Source organism: Nyctibius grandis, chromosome 2, assembly GCF_013368605.1.
Source record: "Nyctibius grandis isolate bNycGra1 chromosome 2, bNycGra1.pri, whole genome shotgun sequence".
NCBI lineage: Eukaryota > Metazoa > Chordata > Aves > Nyctibiiformes > Nyctibiidae > Nyctibius > Nyctibius grandis.
Genome location: NC_090659.1, coordinates 12,004,865 through 12,029,078, shown reverse-complemented (window position 1 = coordinate 12,029,078; position 24,214 = coordinate 12,004,865). Strand labels below are relative to the sequence as shown.

Genomic DNA, 24,214 nt, shown 5'->3' with positions numbered 1-24,214 from the left:
GTAAAACTTGTATAAGGGTTTTCTAAAGTTTGCTTACTCTTCAGAAAAACCAAACGAGCTTTTGGGACAGTCAGATTTAACCATGACTTAGAGGTTATTCTTTAATCATCTTTCCCTCTGGAAGGTCATTTGAAGGAACACCTTGCACTGAAAACGTGCCTCTCCCTAGGAAGGAATGCAGAAGCTGCCTTTCATTCTTGGTGACTCCCTGGGAGCAGAAGCAGCTCCCACGTCATGCATGAACAAAGCATAAGATAGGCAAGGAGGCTCTTGCTGCCACTGAAATAACCCCTGTAAAGGATCTTGTATGGCTGTGGTACAGCAGTTGAGTCACAGAGGCTGTGTCCAAAGCACTGTCACACCGGGCAGGAGCATTTTCTGCCCATGCTCTGCTGCTCTGCTCTGGGGTGGGCAGGTGAGTGTGCTGCAGTTGGCAGCTGTGGCCGCTTCTCAGGCTTGCCAAAAGGAACAGCAAAGCCCTCGGACATGCTGTGTCTCCCCATGCTATTCTGCGTGCGGTCCATGTATAGCACAATGAGGCGGTAGGCTCCTTATCACCGCTTCTGCTCCGGCATGGGAGCATTCGTGGTAGTCGTATTCCCATCTCCTCTGGGGGAGTACACCGGCTGCCCCACCCCGTGTGTGCCAGACAGGAACGGGGCTCCCTTTAAAACTGAGCCCTTGGGGGCTACATGCTTCTCAGCTCGTCTTTGGGCATATATATTTTCATCTTCACTTAAAGCCTGCAAACTTGCGTGTGAGTAATTTCTCTCACACAAGAAATCCAGCTGAACCCTGCAAGGTCAGGACCTAGATAACACACAGCATTAATAAAATCGTGCTGTATAAGTAAGCAGGGAAAGGACTTTAATTGAAGCAAGGTGGTTCGTTTTTAAAAATATGAGAATTCGCCTGTGAACTCATCTGGTTTGGAGAGGAGAAAGTTTCAGGAGAGGGAAGATGTTGGTGTTTAAGAGATTAAAGATCAAAGCCTGCAATGCTTACGTAGTGTTTAACCAGTCTTTACTCAGACAGCGCTCCCCTTTACTGCAGTCACGGGTCTGCGGAGGGTGGATTTCCAGGCTTGTCCCTCCATGTTTCTGCCCACGTGTAAATGAAGGGTAAAAAATAGCAGGGAGGTAGATATGCACATCATGCCAAGTCCTTAACTGTCATTTTCATAGCTCCTCTGAGTTTGTCACACACCCTTAACCTTCTTTTAAAGTAATTTTCTTTTCATGGTTTTGTGTGCCACTGAAAGTCACTTTTAATTAAATGTCATATAAATAATAAAGTCTTAATTACATAATTATTACAAATACCTGTGTGCACACTCCCAGAATTGGACGGACTGCCAGAGAAGCACTTGGGGTGAATTTTCTCACTGGGAACTGAGAGCACTCTGCAGCAACTGGCTGGGAATGATGGTGCTCAAAATTCAGGGTCAATGTGCATTTAAAGGAAGAGGAGTCAGATCCCTCCCCTCTTGCACATTTCGCAACACTCAGTTGCAAAAAACTGTCTTAATGTTAAGGTCAACGTTTCTTAAATTGCTTCCTTTTTTAGTTCCTCACAAACTTGTTTAATCAACACAGCACATTTTTTGCCAGACGAAATTGCCCTTTTGCTCAGACTTCCTACGTGGCTTGCCTCTTCCTGAGGAAGACTTACAGACCTTGCAAACCATCTTGCCTTCATTTAACTTCATGAACGGTAGCTTCCCCCTTGCTCTCAGCTGCGTTGGTGTCTGCCCTGCGCGAGGTGCCCTTTGAAAGCACTCAAGAACCGAGTTTGTAGTGGAAACTCTGACGTGCGGGCTGGGTTATGGGGAGCTATGTGCTTTGTGTCAGCATCGATTCAGGCTTGGGAGACCAAGGCTCATACCAGATAGCGGTACTGATAAAACAGCCGCTCAGTGTTTACTTTGGCAAGCAAAGTTTGTTGACCTGGAGGAGTGTTAGGTATGATTAACTCATTATTTTATACAGCTTTTCTTCTCCAGTCATTTTCCATCATTAAAATCAGGGTGCTTGCTCTGATGCTTCATGGTAGCACTTTTGTTCAAAGACCACTTTGCTCCCCTCTCTCTCCACCTCCATGCAGTTACTGAATACCAGACCACGGTAACAACCAGTCTTTTATAGAGTCATTTTTAAGCCAGTTAAAAATGCCATTTCAGTAGATTGCCCTATTTGAGTTAGCAAGAACAAGCTGTATCTTTTTTATTGCTTTTGACTGGCGAAGTGAAAGGTTTAGGCCATGTTTTGTGTGGGCTATAAAGTTATATTAATAGCTTGGTGAGTGGTCAGAAGTTCTATATGTGTAACTAATGTGTAAATAGGAAAAAATCCCTGAGGTAGGGAGGTCACAATGTCTTCTTTTTTTATTTCTGTATTACTCCTTGGAGAGTTACTGAATCTTGTATGCAAATTCTCATTCTTTATACAGAAGTGAGGGTGGGGTTTTTTTTGTTGTTGTTGTTGTTTTTTCCACAGAACATCCCAAAAGCTAAAAATTGCTATCTTGCCTTCTGGGAAAGTAGGAGACCATTTCTTTGATTATCTATGCAAGAAGATAAGCTAGCAGAGTGGCAATATTCATTCCTACTTTGGTAACTGTTAATTTCATTCTCAGAGTAGTCTCCGCCTTCTGAAGGGACTAGGAGCATCAGAGAATAGAAGAAATGAATCAAATCCTGAGCTCCACTTATCTTCATTGATTAAAGCAGCAAGCACAGACTGTCCTCTTGGGAGTTGCTGTGGCTTCTTCCTAGCAGAGAGGGAAGAATACAAGTGTCTGTGGCAGGCGAGGAAATTGGGCAACATGCTGAGCTCTCTTTTTGTTACTTTCGGTGTCTGCATTTGCCCCTATACAGCTTATGTGGTCTGCGCAGTCTAAGGATGAATGGAAGCTAAAAATGAAAATGCATGGAGGAATTTGAAGAGATTTGCTTGTGTGAGAGGGTCAGTACAAAGCCATTGCATCATGCTGGACTTAAAAGCTATTTTGAATAGGACTTGAAGCCAAACATAATGGCCCAGAATTTCTCACAGCAGGGAACTAGATCTCTGAGCAGTGTGAATTGTCCAAAGGAAAATATGAGATGAGTATCAACCATCATGATTATTTAGCAGGATAACCGCTGTCAGTTTTGGCTCAAAACTTGTCTTTAGACACGGAGAAGCTCTGACTAGTTTATCATAAGAACTAACTCACTTCTCCTATGATATGCCCTACAAAGGAGGAATGTTTTATAACACAAGGACACAGATTGCAGGACCTCTTCTTGTTGTTGTTTTTCTATTTGTATACCATAGCATTTTCTGGGGAAAATGATAAGCCATTTACAGACAAACCAGATCACCAACTGCAGACTGTCCAAATTAAAATAAACAGCAATTACATAGCATTTACCCATTTAAAATGGTTATTTAAAGTTCCTGGATTTCAGGGAATTGAAGCTACAGGAAAAGATGGAAGAAGGATTTAAAATACTGAAAAATATCTTTGATACTTTCTATTATGCTAATTTGGTATACTGAAGGGGGAGGGATGAAAGATAATGCATTGATTTGTAGAAATTATTTGACCGGTCCTTGTGTGGGAAAATAAAAGTGTTTCTCCCCTGCCCATGCCTCCATTAGATTTTACTGAGAAAATTCATATTTGTTTAATGCATCCATTGGTAGCTCTTGCATGAATCCAGCCAGAAAAATCACTTAACTTTGTAGCGTGCTGAATCCTGGTATCAAAAGTCAATAGCGTATTTTCTCCTAGTAGCTTTGCATTTACCTTAAAAGCTTCCCTTCACCTGGAAATAAGGCCTGTCCGTATCTTCACAAAGTATGTGTTCCCTGACACTAATGCAGTGACTGACACTACTGAAAGTAATAGTCCTGCTCCCGTTGCAGCCCAGAGCTCCTAAATCTGCTTCTCGTTATCAGTATAATGGGGTTGAATACATTTTTAAAAGGTGGTAGCTATTGATTACTTAATGGAAAAAGTTAGTATAGAGAATTGCTGAAGCAGCCCTATTTAATGCTCTCCAGTACAAGACCATTATCTAGAATAGTAGAAATCATCCTGTAACCCTTATTAATATTTAATAGGGATGAAGCAACATTGAAGTACACTACAAAATAGCCCAAGGCTTCTGCACATGTAGGATATAAGGTTGTTTCAAGGGTCGAAAAAGAATAACTGATTTCCCTGTGCTCAAGCTGTTTATAGGTAAGACCAACAACAAACGATGTTTTTCCTCTTGATCCTTTTAAAGTATTTGCAACACATCTGCACTTTAATATGCAGTTATTCCTACTAGACATCTTGAAGCGATTGAATGCAACAGAAAGGTCAGTGTATGTTTAGAGATCGCTGTGTGAGACTATTTTATACTTCCCCAATATTGCTGTGAATCCCAGCCTCCCTCTTTCTATCCCTCCCGCTCCATGCTGCAGGGCACATTTGGCTGGGTTGACAAGCCCGTGAAAGGTGTTAATCCTGTCTAATAGAACCATAATCCTTGGGGCTGTGTTTTTATATCATAGAATTGAGCTAACCCCTTGTCACAGGATATTGTTCATCTAATTAACAGCAAAGTTCTTTATGGGAATTTTAGATAAAATTAAAGTGTACGATCCAAATTGTCCTTTTCAATTTCACAGAGTAAAAACAAACAAACAAACCACAATGTTTAGCCAACAGAGATTTTCTGAGAGATTACAATCAATTAAAAGGAGAGCTTTGTGATTTTTTTTCTTTTGCTTTTTTTTTATTTCCCCTCAGTGAATAGTAAATGTCATTTTACTTGTCCAAAACTATTCACAAATCTGGGTCAGCTTCTTCAAATAACCTTTGGCTGGAAATATTTTTCAGGTTAGATGTGCCCAGAAAAGTAGTGAAAAAGAATGATTTTATTTCTTTTTCTCTTAAGCTGCAGTGGTTAGAACATGGACCCAAAATGTGCATACACTTTCCTCTTCCATCTTGCTGTCCGCAGGCCTCTCCCACTGCTGTGTCCACATTAATTTTTTATTTTTCGAGGGGGGAACTGGTTGATAAATAAGTGTGGGAAAACAGGGAAATGAAACAGTGAGGAGTTTTTATTTTCAGTTGTGTTCCAGGGGCTGCTGATTTTCTTCTCAAATGGAGACTTTAAGACAAAGTTTTTGCACATGGTTTCCTGTAGCTTTTCTTTGTCATATTTTTTTTTCCCTCTGCAGACTATTTTTAGTTTAAAAGTGACTGGGTGTAGGAGATAAAGGAGCTAATATGGAGAGTAACCCTGTGATTTATGAGAAGGGACAGAATAAGATGGGGTCCTTCCTGGATGAAAACACCCAGGGAGGTATGTGTGTGCTCCACATAGCTGGTATCATTTTGATGAACTCCTTCCTGAAGATCACAGTTGCAAAGCCTGAAAGCCATCTTGCCACCCTGTGTGGCATGTGGAGCCTGACGCTGTTAGTGATGAGTCCCACAGAGGACTAACTGCTGCCAGGAGAGGAGAGTGTAAGGAGAATGAGCAGCAAACAGCAGCTTGGTAGCTGTGGGCAGAAGAGGTACAGGGACGTACCAGCACTCAGAAACTTGCCAGTAGCTGAAATTTTTACTTAGGTCTCGGCTCAAACAGGTCTTTGGTTTTGCAGCTTTCAGAGGATGGCACTCCTCCAGTGTAATTAACGCAGCCGCCTGGGTAGGGAACTGGAGGATGGGCACAGCAAGGGCAGTGTTCCCTGCAGCGCTCAGTGTTTGGGCAGTTCTGCTCCTCTTGCCACCACCGAGTTTTCTCCTTAGCTTCTCTGGAAGCAGGTTCATGCCAGCATTAAGCGTGCCTGCACCGCGAAGGCAGGCAATGGGACTGGCTATTAAACCAGTCCTTTTCTCCTCCTCTTTTGTTGCCCAAAGGATGGTCTACCTCAGTTGCCTCTGAGGCTATGTCTTGAAAACTCTTACCCGGTAGAGAAGATTGGAAAGCTGTAATGGTAGAGCAGAGCCAGGAGCTCACAAGCCCTTTTGAGGCTTGTGGTGTTCCCAGATGGAGAACGAAAGGAGGTAGCTGGAGATGCCAGGGGAAGGGGGCACAATGGGTGCTTTAGAAACCTAGGGGGAGATGAAAAGATGGCTCATGTTGCTTGGGGGCAAGAAAGCAATGGTTTGGCTGAAATTACGTGGGCAAGGTAAATGGATGAATAAATACAAGAAAACTTGTAACCAGGTAGTCTGAAATCACTTATGTGTTTTTTTCCCTTCAGAGGGGATTTTGAATACTCAGAAATATACTGAGGTGATATTGTGTAGTATATAATAGTAAACCCTGCTTCAAGAATTCTGATACTGCATTAAAAGACTTCCATTTAGTATGGAAGAGTGGAGAAGGAGTCATTCTGGATTTAGCTTTGAGTATTGGTGAAGATATGAAAAAAAGCTCTTAAATACACTGTAGAGTTGATAAAGGTCTGAATTCTGGCTATTATTAGGGCCACACTTAAAGGGACTTCTGACTCATCATCAGTGTCAATTTTATGCTGTTTGCCACCATGGGCAGTGCAGTGTCAAACAATTTTGCCTGGGCATGTCTGGCAGGTATTTCTGTGTGACCTCTCTTGCAAAAATCTGCTGTGCCACTTCCCTCCTTACCATGTCAATTACCCCCACACACAAAGGGTGAAAATTAGAAGGAAGTAAAAGCAATCCGTTCATGGTCTCTTAATGCACAGCTCAGATGATGTAGCCTTTCTTATGTGCTATGGCACAGGGAAAAATTGTACCAATGTAAGTTTAAAAATCAGATTTTTGAATTGGGGGATTGGGAAGAAAAACATGGGGCCCGCCTGATTATTCTGTTAATTACTGCCTCTGCAACATATGCATTTTTGAAAAAATTAATTCATAATCCTTGGTGGTCTTTGCTGATTCCTGTTGGTAAAGAACCATAAACAGTCTCCCCAGCTGCGAAAGTAACCTGTATAAATTGCCACAATTGACACCACCATAACCGACTCTATAGCTCATATAATATTTATGGAAACACTTTTTTTTTTTCTAAGCTCACAGACAGCAATCTTACCTAGAAGTAACACATATATATCTGAGTATAATTAATGTGAAACTGATGTTAAAAATCCTCAATCATATCCATGACCTGGTTAGTATTAGAAGCAGTACTGGTTCTCTTATTCATTTTTCTGCTTCTGGCTGTACAGTCACAATTTTTTTTCCCTATAGTCACCTCCTAGTTTGTTTCTAGCTGGATGTAGCGGTTCATGGTCCACTGATCTGGGAGGAATTTTTAACACAAACAGGTGACTTGACAGTTGTATTTAAGTCTTAATAACAAAACAAAACACCATCAGTGAGTCAGGGTTTGTCTTCTCTTTTTTTACAGCGCACAAGCAGCTTTGGAAGCTTTGACCGTTTCAGGCATCACTCGGTATCAAAGACAGATGATTCAGCTGAGGTCTGTATAACACAGAATTTTACTTTCTTCAGTTCCCTTTCCCACAACAGTTAATGCAAAAACATCAGGAAACTATTGTGTAAATTTTACACTGGTGAGAACTTTGCTTGCGTACCTGGATCTGTCTGGGTGACTGAGCCCTTGCCAAAACGAACACGGGAATCACACCTAAACTTTGGTACTTTGATGGGAAGATTAGAAACAATTTTTCAAAAAGACAAAAGTGCACTTCAGGTTGGTGCATGCCCAAAGTAACCAGCACATGTATGCAACCCACAGATGTGTCATTTTTGTTTTCAATAACCTGCATAAATCCCCTCAATTCTTGTTTGGATTAAGGACAATAAACAATGGAAAACAACATTTTCTAGCATAAAATATGTTTTCTTTCTGTCATTCACATATACAGTGGTGTGCTGCAATCCTGTTTAGGTACATGATTCCCCAGGAAAATGGCTATGACTGACTTTTGTCATCCTAACTGCATTGGTGTCCTTAATATTTTTCCGTAATTCCTACTCCACTACACTGAATTTCATTTTCATGATGAGTTGCTTCTTACTTTTTTATTTTGAATCAGATATCTGAGTTGGAGACTATAAGTGACATTGGAGATGCAGTACAAACTAAAGCAGCAAATAATGGAGGAAGTTTGGGTAAGAAGATGAGAGCCATTTCCCTTACCATGAAGAAAAAGATGGGTAAAAAGTACATCAAGGCACTCTCTGAGGAGATGGTAAATACAGCTTAAGAATCTCGTGTTTGATGATACATGTGAAGTGAAAATGTTATGTGCATTTTTCCTGTTCATGTTTCAATTGTCGTCAGTTATGACAATCCATAAAAACATGGCAACACATACTGAATTAAAACAGCTTTTAGTATGTACCCTTTCTTTCATGTGCATGTTAATGTACACACACATGCATATATACAATTAAAGCATCACACAGTAAGAGCCCAAGATAGACATAGGAGTTTTACATCATTAAATTTTGCTTTGTCATCAAGAAGCATTTGCACAAGCATCACAAAAAAAACTCCTGATGTGGACACAAGGAAGTATCGGATGAACCCCATCAGCAGTCTGATACTCAAGCTGTACAAAATCTTCATTAGAAGAATTTCTCTTTCAATACAAGAATTATTTCCAAAGTCCATTTTGTAGAGGTCAGCCAGCATCCTAGAGCATGACAACTCATATGCCTTATCTAATCTTAGTGAACCTATCTTTATTAAACACAAAAAACATATAATGTTTCACAAACTGCAAACCCTGTTTTCTCAATATGTTGTGTCAGTGAGTCCCAAATTAAAAAAAAAAAAAAAAAAAAAAAGGAAAAAGGACTGGTCATACTTAATCATCCTAAAAAATCTAGCTAGTCTGCATCCTATCTCACACATATGTCAATATCAAATAAGTAGGGAAAATAAATAAGAAACTTCAAAAGTAGAAAATAGTATTTCACAGGATACCTTTAGACAGTTTTTGGAGGTCAAAGACAAAGATTCCTATTTCATTAGTTCAGTTTGCATTTTTTTGCTAAAATTCAAGAGGTTGCAATCCATGATTTTTATATTATAAGAAAGAAAAATCACAATTTCAACATTTACATTCTGCACATTTACAGCAACAATTCACATGACAGAAATTCAATAAATTATCTGGTTGGACACACATGTAACATAATCTTCATTCCTGCAGGAGATGATGACAATCAATACTGGCCCACTGATTAATCTATGGGTTATGCTGCTGACTGGCGTAACAAGCACTGTCCTTGTTGAAAACCAATATAATCTTTCATTTCAGTGCTATGCCTTCTACATACCTGTATGGGTCTCTACTTCATATATGCACTGTCATCTTTGCCTGACTTCATCAGCCAACTGATGAATAATTAATATTTCCCCAAATATAACGTAACATCCTAAGTACTGCAGTATGTTTCAGTTGCATCAGAATATCATGCACATTGACAATGTGATGAAATCTGTTGAAGAAATTCCTTCCTTTGAAAGCTCATCATTATTTCATTTAGTTGTTGCATCGTCCCTAACCTACCTGGCGTTCAAATATGGATCTTACTGTTTTGATTAGGCTGTGATTCCTTAGGTGTGATTTAATGTTATAAACTCAAGGGGCCAATTTCAGACACCATCAGATCCTGTGAGAGAAACATGCATCTGTTGATTCTGAAATGCACTGGATTTTGAGGCCAACGTGTAGGTCGGGCAATGTGGTGAGCATGGTGCTAGAACACACCGATGCCGTATGCGTGTGCAAACTGTCTCCAAGATGCCCTGGCTTGGGCGCCAGCCTGAAGCCAAGTGCCCATGATTTTCAGAAGTTCAACGTAAAGCAGAGCTGCATCAGCTAGCACTTCATCATGTGCTTTCAGAATGAAACTTCATATTTCCTCCTCTGAGACAACCAATCAAAAAAAACACCTTATCTGGCTACCTGGGATTTTCCTGTTACAACCCTTTGTCGCTGCTGTGGCATACTGCAGTCTTCTGAGATGGAGAATTAGTTTAGCTGCTTGAGCAGGAGTGGAATGAAGTGAGTGGGGCAGAGAGGAGACAGGGGTGTTCTCCAAGATCATAAGGTACTAGGGGTGGTGCTGGGCATCCTTAGTACCAGGCATCAACTTCTAAAATGCTTTCTCTCATAGAGTGTTTCTTAATAAAGTGTAATGATGAGTTAATCTCTAATGATGATTTAAAAGAAAAAAACAAATGTTTGTCTAAAATACATCTCTTGGTGGTTAACATCTGATTTTTGTGTTAAAGAATGAAGAAGGAAAAGATGACAGTGATCCTGGTGGTGGAATACATACTGAGAAGGTCTCCCTAAAAGCCAGTGACTCTATGGAAAGCCTCTATAGTCTGAACAGTGGCCAGAGCTCATCTAGTAAGTACAAGATATCCATACTTCTTATCCAGTCACAGGATCAATATTTTTATTGTTTAAGTCTGAGATATCAGGGCTGGTGATCAAAAATGTGATAGTAGAGAGCTTTTCAGTCTGGCAGACAAAAGTGTAGTTTGATTAAATGGGTGGCAGCTAGGGTAGACATACCTCTCTTCAGAAATAAGATGAGTGTTTTTAAGAGTGGAAATATTAACTGACATAAAAAAATAACATGGACTATAGGGGACGTTGCTGGTATATATGCTATAAATGTTTTCTGGTGCTATCACTGCTATGGTGCTGGCACCCATAGGGTTGCAATCACTGGGTGCAGCCACACAAGCATCCTCTCTGGGGGTAGTGGCTGTGAGTTCATCCTTCACGCTGCAGATGTGAGGCAAAGTGAGAGGTCTCTCTGAGATGGTGCGTGATGGGGGCCTGACTTGGCAGCTTCAGGTCATGATGCAGAGAGACACAGTCTGCTTCTCCGTAAACCCACTGAAAACCCTCCCCAACAGGGTAGTCTCAGTCAGAGGGCAGATGAATCTCTGATGAGAAGTGGAGTTTGCCTCCACCTCTCTATCCGTTACTCTGCTGTGGACATTTGCTGGGCAGCAGGCCACAGCTGTCCATGATGACATTGCTGTGCCATCACTGCAGGCACCACGTGAGCCCTAAGTGGGGGCTCAAGCTGCAGTCCAGACCATTTGCACTTAGTAGTTAATCTGGCCCTGAGATGGAGCTGTGCACTTAAGCAATCACCTCAAACACAACCATTTTTACGATCATTTTCTATGATGTGATTTGTGAAAATTGTATATGGGAGTTTACTTCCAACACACTGCTGCTCTTATCTAAAAACATATTTGGATGGGATATTGCAGAGCTTGCTCAAATTTGCTTGAATTACTCTGCCGATATTTTATTGCTCAACTTGGATAAAATGACAAGCAGAAATGTTGATAAGATTAAAATTTCCCTCTGCAATGCAGGTTCCTTTGATGTTTCAGCTAGCTCTGTAATGAAATAAAATAACTTCTACAGTACTTGTTTTCATTTCTCTGAATAAACAGGAGAAGTTCAGCAGAATTAATTCCCTAAATTGCACTTTTAGAGTACATTTTATTAATCTGCAGAGGTAATATTTCAAAAGGTCTGTAAGTAAAATGTGTGGTCTATTAGTATCACCAGAAAAAGATTATTGTAGGGAAGATGTTAATGAAAGATCTCCTACCTATTTTCTTCGGTCCCTTGTAGTATACTTTTTATTGAATGTATTTTTCCTGGAATGTGTCAAAATCACAGAGTACACTCTTTCTCCAGTTCTATGCTTTTGAACACTTTCCTCTCAGCTGCTGTGCAGAATTGCATGTCTGGGCATTTGGTGCAGGAGATCTCTCAACTTGACTCTCTTTAAGGTGGGGTGACCAGCTGCTCAGATGGAACAAGCAACAGGGACAGCCTCCGGTTTGATGACGAAGTCCCTTACACTGGGCCCTTCTGCGGTCGAGCCAAAGTTCACACCGACTTCACACCAAGTCCTTATGACACCGACTCTCTGAAAATCAAGGTAAGACAACCATCAAGATTTTTTCTTTTCCAGTAAGAATGCCGGGAGGCCATTTCTTACATGTGAAGAATATGTTTACTAATGCATTTTTGACTGTTAAGCACGTGTAACTCTCTAAAAGCAAGACCAATCTGGTTTTGCAATGCTTCTACAAGGACTTAGTTCAGACAATGCTGCAAAGCCAACTGCTGCTAAAGGCTTTTTAAGGAGTAGACTCCAGGTATGCACCTCATCGTGGGATCTACCTGGATACCACAGCTTTCCTCAGAGTAAAATACGTGTTGCTTCCCACATACTAGGTCTGGAGTAAGAAAAACTTGAGTCTCATGGGATGTGAAGTTGCCTCCGCAGCTTTTTCAGTCACAACTGGGATATACCAAAAGCTCAGTGGCACCCATTGTCTTTAATGACTAGAGTTCGCCTTTCTGTTAAGCTTTTCTTTAACCATACCTTTGAACTATGAATTTTCTCTGGCCCTGACAACACGGCAGGGGTGTGCAGGCTGTTTGAGTGAGAAAAAGGAGCTCCAGACTTGTGCCCAATTGAACATTACTAAAAAAGCCCAGGCCTTTTCTTCTCCTTCCATGCACAGATACATTCAATACCATCATCCTTCAGACTAGTCATGTCTGTAATCTGGACTTTTCTTTTCCCTCTTTGTAAACACCTTCATATCCAGATTATATTCACACTTCAGCATCTTTTCTTCTCTTTCACAGCCTCTTCTTTGTCAAAATCCTCATCTGTATCTCACTGCAGTCTGCCTCTCCTCCTCTCCAGCCTGCATTACAGCCATTGCTCTACCAGTACTTGCAGTCTTCGCCACTTGCCCTCCACTTCCACCCACACCTAGGGCATTTCTTTCAAAACGGTTTAACTGGTCATGATATAGCAAATGTCTGCTGGCTCACACAGGTTCCTTTTTTAGTCACTAGGGTAGTGTATTTTAGAATTATAAAGTAATACTTAGGGTTGAAAACCCCTAAATTTATCTCACAAAATTTCAGTACCCTGAATATGAATTCAAAGTGCGTCTGCAGCTTGGCTTAGAGCCACTGCCTAATCCTGATCTGTATCCATGTCTGAAGTTCCTGAGCCTCCATGAGTGTGTAGAATAATATGTGTGCTTATAGAGCTTTAAACAAATGTTTGTTTAGTTTCCATTTCAAAAGTATTCATAGCTCTGAGCTCCGTATTCTAATAAAACCACATCACTGGAAGACAGTCAATTTCATACTTGGGTCTGTATCAAAACTAGGGTGACTGCTTTAGTTGCAGTTTCTTGACCAGACTAGAAAAGATTTGAAGGTCTTGGAGTTGTTAACAGATACTTTAACAGACTGAGTTTGATTTTTAACTTTGTAACAGAATGCCTAACCAAGTGTGTGCGTGGAGATTTGCTGGATAAGTCTTTAAAGACTTTCAACATTTTTGTAAGTTTTGTGGTACCTGCCCAGAAGAAAGGACTCAATTTTAAGGTCACGGGAGCAAGTTGTGTAGGGGGTATGACTTACAAGGGAGCATTTTTACTATGAGAATTACTGAGAGTGACTGTTTTGCTGGGCTGAGACCTTGGTTCCCACAGCGTGGCTGTGAACACCTTTACCAAAAAGCCCTCTTGAAGTTGCTGTGTTGTCACTCTTTTTGGCACTCACATTTGTGAGTGAATGCACAAGTGTGGAGAGCTGAAGCCTTTGTATCTGTCTGCTAAGGCGCCTTCCGCTATTTTCTCAGTCAATTGTGTTAATAACAATTGGAAAATTTGTCACTCCTTTGGGAAGGACAGACAGGAAGATATTAAGGGAGGTAAATGTTCTTTATTGCCTTTGAGAAATTTAGCCAGTGTTTTTTACTGTGGAATGGGTATGAGTACACCTTTCACATAGCTCAGCTATCAGTTTTTGAAGGCCCTTGAGATGCTGGATAATAAGATTATTGTGTAAATGGTTTGGCACATATTTGGAAAATAACCTCACAGTGTTTCCTTGCTTTTTGCCAAAGCTATGCCCACTATCCATGGCAAAAGTTGATTGCTGATGCAACCCTATCCCTTTTCAGGGACCAAGTGGAGCACAAAAATGGTGAGAGGGGCAGCTTATGCTCACCTCTCCTTTGTAAAAGTTTGGAGATAAGGACTAACTCCATTTTCTGTAATTATTTTGCTGGGATCTTATAAAAGCAAAGGAGCTAAATCTAGGTAATTTTAAAAAGTTACTTCACCCTGACTAGTTATGATTCTGTGCTATCTGTGCTGTTTTTGATCTACAGAGGAAAAGCTACATATAACAAACCAGATGTGTAAGCAGTGGTGTGCTTTTTTTATTGTTCTAGAAAGGAGACATTATAGATATCATCTGTAAAACCCCCATGGGCATATGGACAGGCATGCTGAACAACAAAGTAGGAAACTTCAAGTTCATTTATGTGGATATTATCTTGGAAGAGGAAGCTGCACCCAGAAAGATAAAGCCGCACAGAGGAAGCAAAAGGACCAAGCCTAAAACATTGCAAGAGCTCCTGGATTGTGTCCACCTGCAGGTCAGCCAACGTGTTTCCCAGCTGTATCTGAAACGTTTCATTTCTGTATGCTCAGGTTTGGATGTCACTTACAGGCAGAAGTAGGAAGGCAGGTTTCAGCAGTTTTGATGTCAGCAAAGCAAAGCAAAGCAGCTTTGTGCCTGTCTTTTACCTGATGTGAGTGGCTTATAGAACTGCATTTTACCACATCATTTCATTAGGCTAAGAGACTCCACACACAGAGGCACGGTGGTGACTTGTCAAGTCACCGTAACCTGACTGCAGTTGTGTGCCTAAGCATAGGAGGTGTGTGACTGTGGACACCTCAGGGACAAGACTGCAGTCTGACTCCAGTGCCAACTAGAATTTGGGTTTCTAATTTCTCATGATCTTTAGGGAGCAATAGTCTTTTTGCACTATGCTCATGTTGCACCTCTCTCCCTCTCTGCAACCCTAGTTCTCGACTGAGTGTCAAAGCGTAATTAGGTCATGATTTACAGGTAACATTTTCAATAACAATTGTTGCTTTGGTGCTGATGCAAACACTCCTTTCCCTGGAGTATGAGTAGAGTTTCGCACTGCATCAACACACAGCTCAAGGGGGACCATGCGTGACACAGCACAGCTGAGGGCTCCCTCAGCTTCTCATCCTCACTTACATCAAAGGGTCCTTTTGTGAAAAGGCTGAGCACACCCTACCTCAGAGGCCCTCCTGGACCTAGCATGGGAGGCACTCATGGGGTGACCCACAAAAGTCCAGACACACAACAGATTAAATAATTTCTGGCAGAACTCTGTCCTGGTCCAATTTGCTGCAGGACTGTTAGACAACTCAGGCACAGATGCTGGCATGGTCAGGAGAACGCCCAGGCACCTCCGCCTCTGTCCTCTCCTGCTCTCCAGCTCTGGTTTTATGCCAAAGGCGGGTCAATCAGACTGGAGAATGGAGCCCATTTCAACCTGACAAAAAAGTAAAAGAGAAATTGTGCCTATTCCTCTACTAAACATAGTGCTTGTTTACATGAAAGGAATTTCTTGTTTCTTTTTGCAGGAATATGCCTCAACCCTCTTGCTAAATGGCTATGAAACTCTAGAGGACTTAAAGGATCTACAGGAGAGCCACCTGATTGAATTAAATATTTCAAACCCAGAAGACAGGGCAAGATTGTTATCAGCAATTGAAAATCTACAGGACTATGACAGTAAGTGTTTAAGTGTTGTTAAGAGTCATGTGCAAGTTTTAACTGAAGAAACACATTTAAAGAAATAGTGATTCTCACACTGAGCTGTTACATCATTTTTCTTTTAAATATGAAACATGGAGTCAGATGGTTTTCCTATTTGTTCAGATAGCAAACTGTACATCTCTTCTAGATATGTATATGTTTACTATACTAGTAACACATGCATGATTTAAATTTTCTTATTTATAGGTCCTACACTAGAGATTGGTAGCAACTATTGCTTAAGAACAACCCTATTTACAGTTGGGGACCCAACCCCCAGATGGGTTAAGTGACTTCCCAAAAGTCACAAGGTCTGTGCAAGAGCTGAAAATAAAACCTCCCAAACTCTGTGCTAGCATTTTAACCAAAACAGAGATTATTTCAAATAGCAACAGTAAAGAATTTTAAGTTTTTTTAAACAACATTCTGCAGAATAATACAGTTTTTCCTTCCCTCACTCCATCCCACAATTAAATCCTTATCCAAATCAGTTTCTTTTGTAGGAAGGTTTTGCAAAAAAAAAAAAAACCTATATATATATACTAATAGCTAGTTTGCATTCTTTTCTGAAAATGAATCTGACTAAAGTTTTCAGTGAGCTTCCGAAAGCTGATCATATGGTGTGCGTATATGTATAAGTATTGATCACCATTATGTTTTCTTCACTTGTTCCTTTCACTGGGAGTGGAAAAGCTAGGATACAGAACAGAAAATACTGTTCTCATGATATTTTAATGACATTTCCAGCCTGACTTCTAATTTTAAATAATTTATGTCAAATTCCTAGAAACTACAGCTAAGCATCTACTTAATTAGACACTCAGCCAAAACAGGAGATGTTTTCCTCTTCATTAATATTCGTGCATACACACCCCTACGCTGAGCAGTCACTTCGTCAAATGTGCACTTGCACTTGAGAAGCATCTGAAAGAAAGAAAAGGAGACCTGGAAAAGCAATGCCTTCCTGGGATATTTTAAGATCGATTCTTGTCAGGTGCCCACTTTTTATGTCCTCAGTAGGTAGGTAGCTTTCCAATTCTGGCTCCAGCACATGTACATATGTATGCACGTAGCTGCACGCACATACATACCCTATGTGCTTCAGTACACAAATCTCTCTGGGTTTCTAAGCATGTCGTCATCCATTCAGCTTTCCCTGCAGATGTTCTCTAATTTCCCTCTTTGTGTCTTTGCTGACCTTGTTTTTTACAGTATGTTTGAGCTTTTTCGGGACCCCATTCGTACGTGCAGTCTTTCCTGTTCTTAGTCAACTTCCAGGGAAAGGCAAGGCTCTTGCAAACTCGCTGGAGAGGCATTAAAAGGGTTTTCTTTGCCCACCAGGTTCAGTAGTTCTTTCTGGTCTATAGTTTCATGAGATGCCAGGTTAGAAAAGGACTCTTGAAGGGCTGCCTAGGTAGAAGTAGTGATTGAAAGAGTCAATCCAGGAAAAAAAAGGTTACATTTTCCAAGAATTGCATTACAGGCATCTATCTGGAAATCATCTGAAAATACATGCATTTCCCTAGTTTGCCCTTGAGTATACGTATATTTGTGTACAATTCTTGATAACTAGTGTTGCTGCACTTTCTGCACCTTTAATTGTATATGTTTTTCTATATCAATATTTAACACAAAAAAATTAACAAAAAAAGCTAGATTGTAATTTTGCAGTTTTGCATCAGTGTTAAAAACAAAACCAAAACATAATTGTTTTTAACAGACCACACGAGTGTCAAACTATTCTGGAGTAATGAGGATATGGTTTACTATTTATATTTCTTGTGTAACAAAAAGCATAGCAAGCAGCCTTAGACACTAATCTTTTTAGAAGATGACATCAAGTTTTTCTTTTTCTGAAGGTGTCTTAACTTAATATTCTACATACATCTGTGCAGGGACCAAACCTAACAAGATCCTTACATGTCCCACACACTGAAAATTAATAAATTTACCTTAATTATCCAAATAGGGATTCTTCCTAATTGGGAGCATGGCATTAAGTCACTCCTCCAGGCAAAACAGTGTCCCTGCTGTTATCTGTGTAGTAGTCTAATAGTTTAAATTCTTGTAATGGTTCTGGAAATAATAACAATAAATCTTACAAAGGGGCCCATGCTTCAAAATCAGTGATGACGCTGTAGTCTTAGATCAAGAGACGAAATGAATATTTGCTTCACATCCACTTCAGACAGGTATAGCCAATCTTTCTAGTATTCCAATTCATTAAAATAATATTCCCAGAATTCATGAATACTCACAGGGACCAGAACCAAGACATCTTTATATACCATGCCAGCTAACAGCATTCATTTAAGTCTGGTTCAGTTTCATGAGACTCATGTATATTTTAAGGTAAGCTACACATAAATACTTTCCTGGTTTGGGATACTGTCTTGAATCAGGACTGAGTGAAATCCTTGCCTTGTCTGGTTGCCAAAGGTCCATAGCATTTGTCATGTGACTGGTAGGGACAGAACGGAAATTAACAACCCGCGCTAAAAAGGAAGATACTAAAGACCAAAATGGATAGAAGCTATCATCTGTTAAGTCATGATAACAAAAGACGGGGAGTCAAGATGATCTTGGGGATAAACTCAGCATGAGCCTGACTTCATCTGAATCATTTGACCTCTTTGTTCTTCTGTCAATCCGATTGGAAAATCGGGTTGAAAGAGCTGGGTGCTACTGTGAAAGTGAATTCTGCATCTGAACTGAACTTTCCTAGGTCAATAGTTTTTTTTTTTCCTAAATGGGCATGACTCAGTCCAGTATAAATGACTTTAATTAAAATTGATTTTCTGCATTGCTTAGAAGTGAGCAGCATAATTACCCCCAGCTACAAGGTAATCTGTTTACTGACTGAGAGTTTTCTAGATATAAATTCAGCACTTTTCCAGGTAAAAGTTCACTCTTTTTATAAGCTTTGTCAAAAAATATACTGAGGCCATAGACCATATTTACTGTTCTAAGCCCATCTTTCTCACAGAGCTTGGAACACTTTGCATTACATTCGTGCCTCCATGAAGCATGTGTTTGATTAATGGATAGAGTCTCAGGCACGGTCCAGAGTTGAAACGCAAGGGTTTCTGAGTTTTTGAGACTGCTATTATTCAGAACAGCCAACCATGCTGGATCATAGCCTCATTTTACTAGATTCTACTATAAATGTAGTAAAATAAGATTTAATATTTCTTTAACGTGTTATCTGATATTGTGAAATGTCCAGATGTTTTTACAGGGCTTTTAATTTCTTTTTCTCTCCTTGGCTTTTTCTTGACATGTATTGTATGTTATACTAAGTGATTTCTTCACATACTTGTGACTAGGTAATTCATGTTGCAGAATAAACAGTTATTGAGTTTTCTAACCAAAAGACCTGCAGCAATAGCTTCCACATTACACGCTTCTTAAAGCCGTCCAAAATGTAGGATTTCTGGCAGGGAGAATTTTTTCCTCTTACATTTGATTTAGACCTGAATGAATTTGAAAGGAAAAACTTTACCCACCTTATATCAGGAATTAAAAAGTAAGTTTTATTTAGCAAATGCTACCACATAGTGGTTTTTAAGCATATTTTGCTTCCTGGTACTGCACTATCTTCTTTCTACCTTTTCTGGGAGTCCAGGCTCAAATTCACCATCTTCAAGTACTTCGCATAGCAAGGCTATCCTAGAACTGCAAGGTCTTGTAAGCTCCTCATGACCTTCCCCCTCTTCCCAGATCTCTTTTTAGATTTTCTGTAAGTTGATCAGACCTATATATTTGGGATAAAATGATTGGTTTCCGTGAATTCATGGCTGGGGAGAAAAAAAAGCTCTTTTTCATGAAGTATTTCTTAATAGCTTTCCATTCTTCTCCCAGATGGCTTCTAGACAGGAGATGGATGTCTGTGCTTTTGTAGGATGCTATTTTTAAAGTGAAGCAGTTGCTGGATGGTTAATGAATAAAGTAATAAAAGAAGTTTGGAACTTTTTTCTTGATCACTTCCTAGGACACACATTTTTGTGTGTGCAAAATAGCCTTGATTCTCGTCTCAGATGATGTAAGTCAACAGGTTCATTCCTGAAGTCCAGTGGGTTACATTAGTCTGAAGCTATTCGGAGTTAAAGAAGAATTAGATTTCATTGGATATGTATTAGTATTTTTCACCTTTTTTCAGGCACATCTGTTTGCTTCCAGACTTTAGAGAAAAAAGAAGCTTCTCATTTCTGTTTTCACCATAGACTCTCCTCTCACATCAGTTCAGTATCCCTCTCAGAACAACTATGCCACTGACTTCAGCGAGTGCAATTTTTTAAGTTGCATGTCTGTAAATATCCACAAAAGGTTTACTCCTTTGAGTCCCCAAAGTATTGCATGTGTGTACAGAACAACTTCAGGTTTCTCTGCTTCTTTTTCAAGAAGTATCGCCATTTACTACTTCAAAATGATCCTTTCTGAGTTTGATGCTTTATGGGTTTTCATTTCATTTTAACACTTAGGTGGTCTAACTGGTACAGGCACTACAGGTTGATACATGGCTTTCATACATCCCTAAGAGGTCTAACATCAGCCTCGAAGACACACTTTTTTCTATTTAGTTATTGTGTGGTGCTGCTCAGTACGTCACTGCTGCCCCTTCCAGGAGGGCACACAAGTGACCCAGCCTAAAGCATCGTGCTCCTAGCCAAGTTCTCCTCTGGGCAAAACTCATGAAGGCAAACTCTCAGAGGGCACACGCATGAAGTATGGCCTGCTGCTGGCTGACCTTCTTATTTTCCAAGACAAAATCCAAGCCTTCTGCCACTCATCTGGTTTAAACTGACATAACCACACAGGAGTCGGTGTGACCTCTGTACATTCTGGAGCTGAATTGCCTTAAACCTAAGCTTAAAGTGCTTTCCTAATCAGGACTTTAAACTCACCAAAAAAGAGAAAAAAGCAGGTGAAGGAAAAAAAGAGACCTATCCCTGTATGTGTCACACACATCTATGTCATTGAATAACATTCATTTCAAAGATCTAAATAGCGAGGAAGATAAGTGTGCATCACACATCTATTACCAGGGCTAAAGGCCACACATTGTTTTCAGAAGTCTGAATATAATCCTACCGTCTAAAGTAGTATTAGAATATAGGTGTCAAAATGAGGCATATCTTGGACTCTTCTAGCCATATCATAGATAACAGTGACTGAAATCTATTTATCTTATATAAAAATGCTTTACTGTAGAAAAATGATAGGACTTCCATTTGTTGGTAAGATAGTTATTTCTGATGATTCTGCAACATCTAACAGCAGTTTAATTTTATCAGTTCCTGTTTCCTGTGCATTGTATCTTTCTTCTGATGTCCAAAAGATTAAGACAGCAAACTTACCTTTATTAATGTGGAATTTGAACACATACGTGACAGAGGAAGGAATTAAGGGGAACTGAAACTAAGAGCCAAAAGCTAAAAAGAAAAAGAAGAGCATAGTTTCTTTTCTCGTGAGGCAACATCTAAAGTTGTATGCTGCATATATTTATAATACTCAGTATCCTGTTCAAGTGGTTTAGTAGTTACTGCATAATATTTAAGGCTGCTTCAGAAAGAAAAAGAAAAGCACCAAAGTTTGCTTTCAGTCTTTCCTTCTTAAATATGGAGGGGGTGTTCTTCAACTTTTTCTGATCAGAATGAAAAATAGAAAATATAATATTTTTACTATCTCAAACACTTGGACATTTTTGTTTTTCAGTTTTTCATGTAAAAAATTATCCTACTGTTTTGTGAAGAAACAGAAGTTTTACATTTCTGTATGTTTTCTAAACAGAAATTTCTTATTCTCCTAACTGACCTAAATACAGATTTTAAAAGAATCTCAGTTCCAGGCTTGTCTGTGTCTTTTTCCCTGAAACACACAGGGGAAAGACATTGCTACAAAAGAATTTAGGATGTTTTTCACATGGGAACTACTCAGATTATCACAACTAGTTACAGGGCACTAATACACTGACTGAAACTGCATTTTCTTTTTAATCCACTAGTTAGTTACTTCGTCTTTTTTCCATTGTAAAACAAACAAAGTGAATGGAGGTTCCTCTTTGACCTTGAAAATGTAAACAGGATTAACACTTTTTAGGTCACTGCTTGCCAGGGCAGATGATGCTAGAGAAGCTGATAACAAGTACCAGCAAGCAGCATTAGGCTGATGAGGGGATTACAGGGGAGGGCAGGGGAGCCTTGCCCGCAGCCATGCAGGAGGACTTCACCCAGCCACCAGCTGACCTCTGTCAGCCCACAGCGACCAAGACATGGGTCGTCTTGGCACCAGTGGGATGGGTGCGAGGAGTTAATGACACAGTTTAGACAAGGCTTTACTGGGGCATCTGCTGTTATTTGTGCTAAACTACTTCTGTTGCTACTAATAGCAGCAGTAATACCTTCACTGGTGTAATGCCTTTTGTAATTCCTTCCTGACTTAAATCAGAAATCAATTGGACCCTACGTGATCAAATATTTTCCCTGCAAAGAGAGATAACGTTTGACATGACAAACTGTGTTCTGTAAAGTGAGAAGGAGATCAAACAGTTACAGATATCAATTAAATCTGCTGAAAGGTGTACTCTTTCATGCAAGTGCAATTAACCATTAATTTATTTAGGAACAAGGTGGGACTTCTACTCCTTGTACCATTGAAACCATTTTTCTGAAGGGCTAAAATCTGGGGTAAAAGCATCTGTTTCCTGTGAGATTTGTTCCTTATACTTTGTTCGGAAAGCAAGCCATGGTTTGAAGTAAAAATACAGTTACAGGAGGATGATAACAAAAAAAAATGTAAGAAAGGGAAAAATTTTATATTTTATAGCTTGTTTTCTCAAGGAATTTACTGTGAGTAAACATCATGTATTTCACAGACAGAAAATATGAGCACAAACTTTAACCACAATATATATTAGATTCATGATAGACAGGTATATCCTGTCTGCAAGGCACCAGCTTGTTGAGCTTTTTTTGAGAGGTCTGATGATATTCTTGCTGAGTTGCAGATGTTTGAGCTTGAACAGATTAGTCATATAGCAGCTAAACAAGGACAAATTATTAGCAAGAAATTTGCTTCTACTTAGCTTTGGAACAGTGTTCAAAAACCATACAGCAGCAGCATACAGCATACAGGCATCTTAGCTTTCTCTGAGGCCTTTGTGTTCTGGAAAATAACGTTCTGGATATCAAGCTAAGCTTAGGGAGTTTCAGCCACCCACTCCCACTGAAAAGTCCAGGGCTTTAGAAAACCTGATTGCCACATCTTTATGCTGAGTGCTTCTGAAGACCAGTGCGTTATATCTCACTACACAGTGCACAGACTAGGTAAAACGGTGGGGGTTACATGCAAAAGACACAACATCTATAATGCAATGTGTTACAAACAAGGCGCAGTAGGCTACACGATTAATTGCCTGAGCAGGCTCTGGATCACATGAATGTGGGAAGGGAAAAGCTGCCATCTCTACTGTGAGCATGGTGACCATGCATGGTGACTGTTGCACCTGTGGACAGCCTAAAGGACCTCACTCTGATGGATGAGGCCAAAGTCTCCGGTATTCATCTCTGAGCGACACACTGCAGGATCAAAGCCAAACTCAACATCAACTTAGATGTTGTTATACTCATGTAATCATATTTTTAGTTCTTTGATGCTGAGGTTTCTGTTTCTGACAGACAAAAGATATTGCTCTAGTCATGTGTATATTACCAGCTCTGCTTCTACAGTTCTTCAAGATCAGTCATGTTTCTATCTCAAACTCTTCCCCAGGATACTTGCTTTGACAATATTTTTCTTTCTTTTTCTGTTCTTTCTAGTTGAACAACAGCAGAAAAGTGAGGGTGGTCAGGAGATGCAGAGCTTAAGTCCTCACCATGGCTTTGACAAATCACAGTCAAATGACTGCCCAAGAGATTCTGGCTGTTACATCTCATCAGAAAATTCGGATAATGGTAAAGAAGAAGTAGACCCAGAAACCCTATCTGACATGGTGCAGTCAATAACAATCACCGAGTCAAACTGATTCAGTCCTGCTGCCTTTCTGCAGATTTTCAGAAAAGACAATCATCAGATTTGCCGGTAGGATGGCACAGAAGCAGAACACAAAATATTCTCAACAGTGAAAATCTACTTCTGTCTGATATATGATGCTCTAGACGACCGTTTAATATGTGGACACTTGGTAGCTAATGATAAGAATATCTTGTGCTTTTCTTCTCAATGAATCCACAGACATTTCACTGAAGAAGTTTATACATATGTATTTATAAATATTTGTACAGCAAATGCATTTTCTATAATAATAATAATTTTAGGTGGTACATAATCTGGACATGTTCATTTCTGGAACTGTCCAAAATGTAAATATTGTACATATTTATTTCAAAAAGATATGGATTAATCACACTGTCTCTATTTTCAGATGTGTTTTGCTATTTGTACAGAATGTATTTGCATTGATATATCATCATAATAAAAAGGTGGATACATTCACACCCTACTTTGAAAAGTACCAAGCTAATTCTCAT

The 24,214-nt window shown here is 39.8% G+C and overlaps 1 protein-coding gene across 1 annotated transcript in view; it reads left to right on the top strand.

The window, feature by feature from the left end:
- The window catches only part of SAMSN1 (SAM domain, SH3 domain and nuclear localization signals 1), a 34,416-nt gene extending 10,421 nt beyond the window's left edge, over nucleotides 1–23,995 (top strand). The window contains exons 2-8 of the mRNA XM_068425565.1: nucleotides 7,388–7,459; nucleotides 8,040–8,195; nucleotides 10,253–10,373; nucleotides 11,792–11,943; nucleotides 14,275–14,481; nucleotides 15,512–15,662; nucleotides 23,504–23,995. Of these exons, the coding sequence (XP_068281666.1) occupies nucleotides 7,388–7,459; nucleotides 8,040–8,195; nucleotides 10,253–10,373; nucleotides 11,792–11,943; nucleotides 14,275–14,481; nucleotides 15,512–15,662; nucleotides 23,504–23,709 (1,065 nt within the window). The 3' untranslated portion in view covers nucleotides 23,710–23,995. The remainder of the gene's footprint in view (nucleotides 1–7,387; nucleotides 7,460–8,039; nucleotides 8,196–10,252; nucleotides 10,374–11,791; nucleotides 11,944–14,274; nucleotides 14,482–15,511; nucleotides 15,663–23,503) is intronic.
- Nucleotides 23,996–24,214: the final 219 nt, after the last annotated feature.